Source organism: Fusarium sambucinum, chromosome I (assembly GCF_050947815.1).
Source record: "Fusarium sambucinum isolate potato_lamoka chromosome I, whole genome shotgun sequence".
In the NCBI taxonomy this organism is placed as follows: domain Eukaryota; kingdom Fungi; phylum Ascomycota; class Sordariomycetes; order Hypocreales; family Nectriaceae; genus Fusarium; species Fusarium sambucinum.
In genome coordinates, this window is record NC_139294.1 from 8,128,279 (window position 1) to 8,138,923 (window position 10,645).

The following is a 10,645-nucleotide window of genomic DNA, read 5'->3' on the forward strand; positions in this document are numbered from 1 at the left end:
AGTCAATCTCAATGAATCTGAAATACCCGAAAAGATTTAGCTCTCAGCCTTGTGTGGCTCATGTTGTGATTTGAACCAATCGTAGAATACCACCTTTGTAGTTTGTCTTGGTAAGGCTATCCTACTTTAACATGGATACCGCGCCCTCATCTCATCTCGACACGTTCATCTATTCCATTCATCCCTTCTGAGGCTGACACATTTCAATTGTCACAGATGGCGCAATCTTGACAATTTTTATTCTCCATAACTATTTCACTTCTGAGCCCGTCTTAGTCACTCCTTTAATTGTCTTTTATAATGGTACCCTCTCATAATGGCTCGCTACTGCGCACACTCCTGCTGGTCGCAGCCAATCTTCTAATCCCGGTCTCAATTGTTGTATTCGCATTGGGCTTCTTCCCTTATAAACCATTTCTGCCAGGTCTGGCCGAGTTTGAATCTCTTGACTTTGGATCGCCTCCTAATGCGCCGTTCGATCGTTTAATATTTATGGTTGTTGATGCTCTGAGAAGGTACAATTTTGATGACACCCCTGTTTCACCTTAACACTCAATTGACTCTTTTAAATAGTGACTTTGTATATTCGGACACCTCGGGATTTAGTTATGTGCAAAGGTACTTACATGTATCCAATCTTTTTCTTACCATACTCTTAGCTGACTTGATCCCAGCCTCATCCAAGATGGCAGCGCAATGCCTTTTACTGCCAATGCCCGATCACCCACTGTCACTATGCCCAGAATCAAGTCCATGACAACTGGCTCCATCCCCTCTTTTGTTGATCTGATCCTGAATTTCGATGAAGGAGATACTTCATCAACCCTGGCTTCTCAGGACACTTGGTTAGCTCAGATTAAGGCTCATGATATGGGCAAGCTCCTCATGTACGGAGATGACACTTGGTTGAAGCTATTTCCAAACACCTTTGACCGTGAAGATGGGACTACAAGTTTCTTTGTAGCGGTATGATTCTTGCGTGACGCTCAAAAAGATTGCCACTAATACATGACAAAGGACTTTACTGAAGTGGACAACAATGTCACCAGAAACATTGCTCCTGAGCTGGAAAATAATGACTGGGGACTCATGGTCCTCCATTACCTTGGTCTAGATCATATTGGACACAAAGCTGGACCCAAAAGGTTTGTTTGCCCTGAAATGGTATTTATTATGACTGAGCTAACATGATTAAAGTCCCAACATGGTTCCCAAGCAAGAAGAGATGGACAGTGTTGTCCAGACTCTCTTTGAAGCTATGAAGGCCAAGCCTCATCTGGACTCAACGCTGCTCGTCCTATGTGGCGACCATGGTATGAATGATGCTGGAAACCATGGTGCTTCTTCACCTGGCGAAACATCGCCCGCTCTGGTTTTCATGTCCCCAAAACTCAAGTCAATTTCTCCGAAGCTCCCCGCGCCAGCTCAGCCCAAGGATGAGTTTGACTTTTACTCTATGGTAGAGCAATCTGATTTGGCACCGACTATTGCTGCATTGCTAGGCTTCCCAGTCTCCAAGAACAACCTGGGAGCTTTCATTCCAGACTTCCTCCCCTTCTGGCATAAAACCAGTGATCAAATTCAGATCCTTGTCCGAAATGCTCGCCAAATCCTCAACATTGTCACCGCTGTATTTGGAAGTGAACTCTTCGATTCAGAGAGCAACATCGATCCATGTGTTCTGGAACAGACTGAAATTAACGAGCTGGCTTGCCAATGGCGAAAGCTCAACAGAGAGGCTCACGTCCTCGCAGCCGGTGAAAACCTCGATAAGAAATGGCTTGACGAGATGTCTCAATGGCTTCGACGGGCACAAGATCTGATGAGTAGTATGGCTTCCAATTATGATATGCCCAAGCTTTACATCGGCCAAGCAATTGCTGCCATTGCTGCTGTCGCAAGTGCAATGGTGGCCGTGAGTCTCAAGACTCACCACGATGGACAAATTCTTCCCTTCGGTCTCCTAACACTAGCTTATGGTGCCATGATGTACGCCAGCAGTTATGTCGAGGAGGAGCAGCACTTCTGGTATTGGTCTTCGAGCATCTGGCTTGTAATTCAGGGTGTGCTACATGTTCGAAGGTATGCACTTGTTAAGCACAGCATTAAGGATCCTTCAAGGTACTAACTGAGCGACAGAAAAAATAGTCTGGAAGGGGTTGCTTGGGTATTCGTTGCTCTTGTAGCGTTGAGAATCACCAGAGGTTGGAACCAAACCGGCCAGAAATTCGCAGGAGATCCAGATATTGTCAAAAGTTTCGTCGTCACGCATCCACAGGTTCTATGGGTCATTGTTACTTTAGGATATATGGTCATGTCATTCCGGCTGCTCGCTCGTCTCAAGAGTCTCCCGTCTCTGGCCAGTACGAGCATCACGTCAGTTCTGCTCATGTCTGCTTACAGCTTCAAACTCGACTTCACCAACGAAGATGCACCTGAGCTTGTTGTTGGCTTCGCCAAAAGTTTGAACGATTTGTTCGTGGGTCAGTCACTGCTTTGGAGAGCTAGAACCGCTTTCATCCTCCTCGGCATTCTGTTTGGATATGGCATCTACCGATCTTTCACTGGTGGTAGGAACGGGCAACTGCAATCAGGTAACAACTCACTGCCCACTACCTTTAGTCTTTATACCGTTACTAACTTCACGACAGCATACCTCTTCCACCACCTCTACACAATTCTTGGCATGACTCAATCTCGTGCTACAAACATTCCCCTCTTCCTCCTGTCTGACGTTCTCTTCCATTCACTCCAAGCTACTGATCTTTCTGTAACCGGAATCACTATTACCTCTATTCTCCTCCAATACACAACATTCTTCGCCTTTGGCGGCTCAAACGCCATTAGCTCTGTCGACCTTTCAAGCGCATACAACGGCATCAGTGGTTTCAACTTCTTTGCTGTTGGGTTTCTCACCCTCATCAGCAACTGGGCCGGGCCCATCTTTTGGACTTCTGCTGCCAATCTCCTGCTACTCCGCAAGTATCATGAGGGTCAGCGCAATGCATTTTGGCAATACATTACCTTGCAGACTCTATTCGTTTCTGCGGCAGTTGCGTTGGTCATGGCAGCTTGCACTTCGTTGAGAACGCATCTTTTCATTTGGACTGTCTTCTCACCCAAATATCTTTACTGTATGGCCTGGAGCTTAGGTCAACACTTGCTGATCAATATCGGCTTCGGGGGTCTGCTTTTTTGGCTGGGATCGCGCAACTAGTGTAAATGAAACACGAATGATGGGTATCTTCATGTATAAATATGTAAGAGATAGATCCAAACAAAAGCTCATAAGCTGCAACAAGCTGCCAATGAGACTACAATTGCAAACAACATAAATCAAACACATCGCGCAGCCCCAAAACTCTAACCAGGTTCCGAGCCGCCAGGTATCTGCCTCATCCCATGCATGATCAATTCATCCAAATCCCAAGTCGTTACTTCATCAAGTGTTTGTTTCCTCAGACATCTGTCATCTCCACGTCATCGCCGTCCGACAAGAGACTATCGACGAGCGACTCTCTATCTTCCTTGGGAACCACCGTACCATCGCTGTCTTCATCTTCCTCCTTGATACTTGGCTCATCTGCAATGGAGGTGTCCCCTTCAGTTGACTGTCGGTCTGTAAGTATCGACGTACTTCTGCTGGCACGTCGGTAGGTCGGCTGTTGTTGTTCATCAAGAGTATTGACGATCTTGCCTAGACTGACGTGAATCTTGTACAGCTGGTTGCGGCTGGTAGCATCAGACAGCAGGCCGTCTTCAACGGCAATGCTGACCTCTTGGTAAGCTTCACGGAGCTTCTCCTTGCTTGATCCGGGTGAAACATGAAGCTTTCCAAGAAGCGAGGCGAGAATCTTCTTTTCCTCTCCTAAAAGCATATTAGCATGTGGTTTTCTTCATTGGTTTCTTTTTTAACTTACTTGAAGTGTTGCCCTGCAACTTCTCCAGGATATCCATAGCAAAGTCCAGATGGACATCACCGTTCACCACCTTCTTGTCAGTGTCTAGCAGATCTGTAGGACTGTAACACTTTCGAGGATCCGTCCAGTCTACCAAGCAAGCTCCTATCGTAGTCATGCTGACCATGTCCTCGTCAACATCCACATCGTCGTCCTCCAGGCTTTCACGGACATTGAAGAGCGTGTGAATCGCGTCAAGGGCAACGGATCGCATAAGCTCTTGGTTTTCCGCTCGAGAGAAACAGAAGACAGGCAAGAAATAGTTCAGCGCTTGGCGAACGGTTTGGTTGTGCGAAGACGAAGGGTCAAAGTAGGCAACTACGAGGGACTTGAGTAAGTCTTGGCATGCCTCCTCTTCACTAACAATGCGCCCAAGCAAAAGTTTTGAGGCAGCAACCGTGGCGGCTGCTTGGACTTCAGGTGCTTTGTTACCACCCTTGACTGCCTTGACGTACACCTTGAGCAGTCCAGGCGTAGAAGACAGGAGCTGAGCACCATGAACATTGAGAATGTCTGTTAGGATATGCAGAGCCGTGATTTGAAGCGCTGTATGGCCCTTGCTGAAAAAGTGCATAAACAAGGTCAGATTCTCATCGGCAAGTGAGCGATCCAGAAGAGCACAGAGACCAAGACACACCAGGCCTCGCTCACGCACGGGTGCCTCATGACTGCGAACTGCTGGCACGACGAGATTGTTAAGCATTGCAACTAAGTCAGTGTTGTCTTGAAGATTGCTCGAGACATGAGTAAGCATACACTGCACAATATGCAAGCATTTCATGTTAACGACGATCTCTCTCACGGCCTTTTCTTGCGCTTCTTCTTCGCTGATTTCAGGGCTACCTCCTCGCCTACTCTTGGTTGGCGTGCTTGGGCCACTGACCTCTGATCGAGCAGAATGGAAGCTATCTTCGGCATCATCTGGCGGAAGGTCATCCACAATAGTGTCGTGAACGTCAGCTACAGATTCGAGAACAATGCTGATGAACTCTCTCTCGCCAGCAGCGTCTGGGGAACAGATGCCCTGGAGCACCTCGACAGCGAGCTTTGTAACCTCGTCTGGCAAATCGGGAATTGAAATGGCCTGTCGGAGCAGGGTGAACATCTTACGTCGCCCAACCTCGTCAGAGTAGTCGAGAGTCAGTGCGATTTGGAGCATTTGCTCAACGATAAACTCCTGCTCCACCGTATCTTCTTCCTCATCATCTTCGTCTGCTTCTGCTACTCTCTTAACAGCAGCAACCAGAACATGAAGATACCGTTCCAAAAAGAAGGCGAGCTTAGTAACCTCGGGTAGCTTTTCCTCCAGCAAATTCAGGTACTTGCCATTACCCTCCATTCGACAGAACTCGTTGAAACTCCTTGCCATGAAGACGGACTCGGCAGACAGGGTTTCCCAAAAGTTATCGTCGAACTCAACTGTTTCGCGATAATCCGGGCGTCCTTCCCAGAAGCCTTTCATCGCTTCCAAAGCAACGCCATTTTCGACTCCAGTGTTGACCACATCAATCCGCTCCAACAGCTCGCAAAGGCCGTCGAAGTTGGGAGGTGCTGGCTCCGCAGCCACTCCGTCTTCTTGGGGCGGTGCGCCTGCGCAATCTTCAATCCACCGCTCACGGAACAGACGGCTTGCGGCTTTTCGAACATTCTCATCTCTGTCGCGGATACCCCATCGCAGAAGCTTCTCTCGCATCTTAACGGATAAGTGGCGGAAATCTCCCAGAGCAGGGAGTAGTCGTGAATAAACAGCTCTTCGAGTCGCTGCATCCTGATCTCGTGCACGTTCGAGCAAGACTGACAACGTTTCTGGGAGAATGGGGAGGTTGACGAGAAGCGATCTTCGCACATCCGCATTCGGGTCGTGTTGGAGAACTTCTAGAAGCTTTTCGAGTAGTCCGGTATCGTCGTCATCACTATCATCCGAGTTGGTGCAGCCCTCGGTCTGGTTTCCTGCAAGGCGGCCAAGACCCAGCACCGCTTGAGAGCGAACCATGGCCTCCTTGTCGCGGATCCTCTTGAGTAGTCCATGACGAAGTTTCTGAAAGAGATCGTCATCTATCGCGTCAAGTGAGTTGATGATGTTTGAGATGAGCTGGGTTGATCTGAAGCGGACCACCTTGTCTTTGGCGGTCAGGAGAGGGAGAATTGCCTCGAGAAGTTGGGCGATCAGGCGTGTGCTGGGAGTCTCGGGCATGACGCTCGCATCTTCGTCGATGTCTCCCAGTAGCTCGTTATCCTTGGCACTCGCATGCTGTAAGAATAATCCGGTAAACCGAATCGACTTCTCCCCAACACTCTCGGATTTCTTGATGGGCATGATTTTGCCAACACAGCGTATGAATTCGCGGTTAAATGCATCTTCGTCAAATTCATCAAGCTGAGATTGGTCGGGGTTTGTAGGTTCGTAGGCGCATGACTCTTGGATCTTTCGCAGGTTCACGACGAGCTTTCGGTGTGTTGCTGTAGTTCTTTGTGCATCACGGAAGATGGCACAGACTTTGGTTCGTAAGGGATTATCGGGGGTGTCTACTACATCGGGGACTGACGAGGCGCGAGAAGCGACTGAGGACCTCGCGACCGAAGTTCTTGATGAACGGGCGGTAGTTCTTGCTGGCATTTTGTTGTGTTGATTTAGTCCATTAACTCGTAAAGGAAGCAGTGTTAATAGAACCCAGTCGAGGTTCGCATTGTTTGTTTACAAAATATTCCCTTTACGGCTTAGTTTACTTGAGGGACTGAGGGGCTGATCTGGCGGTTGGTGAGAACAAAAACAGACCCACCTGGTCCATCAATCTGTATGTGCAATGTAGGTATGAAAGATGAAATATTCGATTTGAATTGAATTGAATTTCTAAACACTAGCAAATGATTGAGTAGATGACCTCGTGTGATGGATAAAGTATTTTATTCGTTTCGATTGATATCGCAGGATAGCATACAAGAAGAAGGAGCCTGGATATATATGCAAACCTACCCTGGTAAAAGCTAATCGATAAGCGCTTTCCTTATCTAATTTTTTTTTCCTTTGGTCGCAAAGTACAGCAGCCATCTTCTCTACTACTGAGCATTTTCAATTTTCGCACATTTGCACGACAAAATGGGCGCAACAACCAACGATCGAAAGCGTCCTCACGCTACCGAGGATGTCGACCCTGCTTCCTTTGAAGACCGTGACAATGGCGACGTAAAGTCCAAGAAGAGAGCTCGAACTGAGGACCGTCGATCGCTCTTCGTTCGCTCGCTTCCCCCCGGTGCCACGAGCGAAAGCCTTACCGACTTCTTCTCTCAACATTACCCAGTCAAGCACGCCACTGTCGTTGTTGACCAAAAGACCAAGGAATCGAGAGGTTACGGTTTCGTGACCCTGGCCGACGCTGAAGACGCTGTCGAGGCCAAGAAGGCTTTGGATAAACAAGATTGGAACGGTCGTCGCATCCGTATCGATGTTGCCGAGCCGAGACAAAGAAACAACACTACTGGCGAACTTCCTGCTCACAAACTTCGCAAGGAGGAGATTCAAAAGCCCAACAAACTGATTATCCGAAATCTGCCTTGGAGTATCAAGAAAGCCGAACAGCTAGAGCACCTCTTCCGAAGCTTTGGAAAGGTCAAGTTTGCCGATCTGCCTCAATCAAAGGGAAAGCTCAAGGGATTCGGATTTGTTACCCTCAGGGGAAGACCGAACGCAGAGCGCGCATTGGAGGCTATCAACGGCAAAGAGATCGACGGCAGGACTCTTGCAGTTGATTGGGCTGTCGACAAGGAAACCTGGGATAAGCAGCAGCAGCCCGAGGAGGAAGATAAGAAGCAGAAGAAGGGAAATAAGAAACAACAGGTTGAGGAAGATGACGATGATCAAACATCCTCAGAAGGGAGTGATGACGAGGACGACAAAGACGACAAGAGTGATGATGTAGAGGGTGGTGCTGAAGTCAATCGGGACGACCAATTGGACGCCGATCTGAAGAACTTCTTCAAGAACCACATGGAGAATCTCGAGGATGAGGACGATGAGGACGAAGACGACGAGGATGATGAAAAGGATGACGAGGTCGAAAAGGAGGTCGAGGCTTTACAACCTAAAAAGCTGATGACAGACAACTCATCAACTGTCTTCGTTCGCAACCTACCATTTACGACTACAGACGAACAGCTCAAGGGCTTCTTCGGCCACTTCGGCAAGATTCGTTACGCTCGAGTGGTCATGGACAAGGTTACTGAAAAGCCAGCTGGTACCGGTTTCGTCTGTTTTGTCGACGTCGATGAAGCGAAGACCTGCATCAAGGGCGCCCCCCGCACTCAAGCACCTGTCGGCGACGCCAAAACATCAATCCTCCAAGACGAGAGTGCCGATCCGGATGGAAAGTACACTCTCGATGGCCGACTTCTCTCGGTTACACAGGCAGTCAACAAGCAAGAGGCCACTAGCCTTGCCGAGAACTCTCTCGCCAAGCGCAACGAAAAGGACAAGCGTAAGCTTTTCCTGCTGGGCGAGGGTGTTATCGACAAGAATTCGCCTCTGTTCAACCTCCTCTCAGAGCCGGAGCATCGTATGCGACAGGCCAGTGCTGCTCAACGTAGGAAGCTTGTACAAGGCAACCCCAGTCTTCACTTGAGTTTAACTCGACTGGCCCTGCGTAACATTCCCCGCAACATGGATTCGAAGGACCTCAAGGAGCTTGCGCGAAAGGCTGTTGTCGGATTCGCCAGGGATGTCAAGGCTGGACTCCGACAACCCCTTTCAAAGGAGGAGAACGCCCGAGACGGAAAGGATGCCAAGGAGAAAGAGCATGAACGCAAGGCCAAGGGTAAGGGTATTATTCGCCAGGCCAAGATTGTGTTCGAGAGTGGAGAGGGACAGAAGATGCAGGAGAAGGATGGTGGTAAGAGTCGTGGCTATGGTTTCATCGAATACACTTCGCACCATTGGGCGCTGATGGGACTTCGATATCTCAATGGTCTTCAGCTCGAGAATGAAGTGGGCAAGAAGCAAAGGCTAGTCGTGGAGTTCGCCATTGAGAACGCCCAGGTTATTCAGCGACGACGTGCCAACGAGGAGAGGTCTCGACAACTGAACCCAGAGCATAACAAGGGTGCCAAGACTGAGGCTCAGATGAAGACCCTTGCTCAGCATACAAAGGATAACAAGAAGCGTGGACGCAAAGACGATAGGGGTGATAGGGCTGGAAAGCCTGGAAGGGACGGAAAGCCTGGCAAGTTTGGAAGGCCAGGAAGGGATGCGCCCAGGAAGCAACCAGGGCAAGATGGTGGCCAAAAACCCGAGACAGACGCTGAGATGAAGCACAGGTTGATTGCTCGAACAAGAGTTATGCGCAAGAAGAAGTCTATGAGTCGGGGTGGGAAATAAGTGTTAGCATTTTGATACCTACTTAAAAGTGTTTACCATAAACATTCCACTATTCGGGATGTCGCAAAGATATTGGCATTGTTTCAGAATCGTTATTCTTGAGACTGGGCTAAGCGTTAATCATTTTGTCATCCTAATATTACATTTTAAAATTATACATCGTTGAGTTGAGAACGAATCGTCACCGGATCACATTTCCACCTCATAACCTCTTATTTCCATAGCCAACTGTTCTTAGTCTCTAGACTCCCATTCGCCTTGAAACCAGATTCTTGATTGTCCTTACCTTGCTCGTCAATCGGACCATCCCCATTGTCCTTTGGAGCTGGTCGGACCGTATAGTGGCTGTGACTTCCAACCTTGTTCCCATTCTCATCCAAGGTCTTGACCAGTGTTTTGGTATGTAGGTAACCAAATCGATCCACATATTCATCCTTGGTAACAACTTGTTTCTCATCACTTGCAGGCTTCTGCAGCTGTTTTCGCTCTTGGTTCAAGGGCGGAGCGGGGTCCTCATTGAGCAACTTCACAAAAGAATCCCACGCTGACTGACCTGTAGCAAAGGATGACTGGATGGCAGAGAATAGATCGTCAAAATGTTCAGGCTCTCGTCGTTTACTTCGACCCTCATGCAGTTCATCGCGGAGAAGCTCGACATCGTGATGAGTTGGGATATCTTGGTTGAGACCGATCCTTTCTCTGTTTCGCTGCTGGCTACTTAATGCAACGTCTCGCTTATTCTCGTCGTGCTGTTGTTCGTGGGCGCTAAATGAGTCTTCACCCTCGTCTTCGCCTAATGCAGCTCGCCATACTGCTTGAGCACTGCGATCGAGCTCTTGGTGAAATCGGTCCCAATTCTTCTCAGCAACAGACTTCATCAACCGGGCGGGGATCGATTCTTCTAAAAGACCCTGCGATCTCAATCTGCGTAGCCAGAAGTAGCCCGGCTCACCAGTTGGGAACATGGAACGCAGGAGCTTTCGTTGCTCATATCGGGACTTGATGTCTGGGAGCGATTGTCCTTGGGAAACAGCGAGGAGATCTTCAAATGCATCTTCGAAGGTGAAAATAGAGGGGTCTATGTCGGATGGTGCATCGTTTGGTTTAGGCTGGGGCATATCGCGAAGGGCCAGTGGTGAATAAGAGGAGTAAGCGATAGCGGCCATGCCTTGTTCAGATGGCCAACCGAAGCCAAGATCCAAAGGTGCCAACATGGTGGATATCCGGAGTTGTATGCAGTCGTGACTGAATAAAGTTAGGGGCGAATCCTTCACTGTTTGCAACCCGGTTTATGTATCATCAGATCATTCAAGAGGTG

The 10,645-nt window shown here is 48.7% G+C and overlaps 4 protein-coding genes across 4 annotated transcripts; 2 read left to right on the forward strand and 2 right to left on the reverse strand.

The window, feature by feature from the left end:
• Positions 1 to 300: 300 nt before the first annotated feature.
• On the forward strand, positions 301 to 3,217 carry FSST1_005386 (mannose-ethanolamine phosphotransferase LAS21; the record flags this gene model as incomplete). Its single annotated transcript, XM_083231655.1, has 6 exons — positions 301 to 515; positions 574 to 618; positions 675 to 966; positions 1,018 to 1,145; positions 1,198 to 2,082; positions 2,140 to 3,217. 6 exons carry the CDS (start codon positions 301 to 303, stop codon positions 3,215 to 3,217), a joined length of 2,643 nt encoding a protein of 880 aa, XP_083088816.1.
• A 241-nt stretch (positions 3,218 to 3,458) lies between these two features.
• On the reverse strand, positions 3,459 to 6,576 carry FSST1_005387 (condensin subunit YCG1; the record flags this gene model as incomplete). The annotated part of the gene is made up of 2 exons (XM_083231656.1): positions 3,459 to 3,868; positions 3,921 to 6,576. 2 exons carry the CDS (start codon positions 6,574 to 6,576, stop codon positions 3,459 to 3,461), a joined length of 3,066 nt encoding a protein of 1,021 aa, XP_083088817.1.
• Positions 6,577 to 7,056: 480 nt separating this feature from the next.
• Positions 7,057 to 9,327, forward strand: FSST1_005388 (mRNA-binding ribosome biosynthesis protein NOP4; the record flags this gene model as incomplete). Its single annotated transcript, XM_083231657.1, has 1 exon — positions 7,057 to 9,327. The coding sequence occupies one exon, from the start codon at positions 7,057 to 7,059 to the stop codon at positions 9,325 to 9,327; it is 2,271 nt and encodes a 756-aa protein (XP_083088818.1).
• A 212-nt stretch (positions 9,328 to 9,539) lies between these two features.
• FSST1_005389 (uncharacterized protein) lies at positions 9,540 to 10,541 on the reverse strand (the record flags this gene model as incomplete). Its single annotated transcript, XM_083231658.1, has 1 exon — positions 9,540 to 10,541. One exon carries the CDS (start codon positions 10,539 to 10,541, stop codon positions 9,540 to 9,542), a length of 1,002 nt encoding a protein of 333 aa, XP_083088819.1.
• Between the last annotated feature and the right edge of the window lie 104 nt (positions 10,542 to 10,645).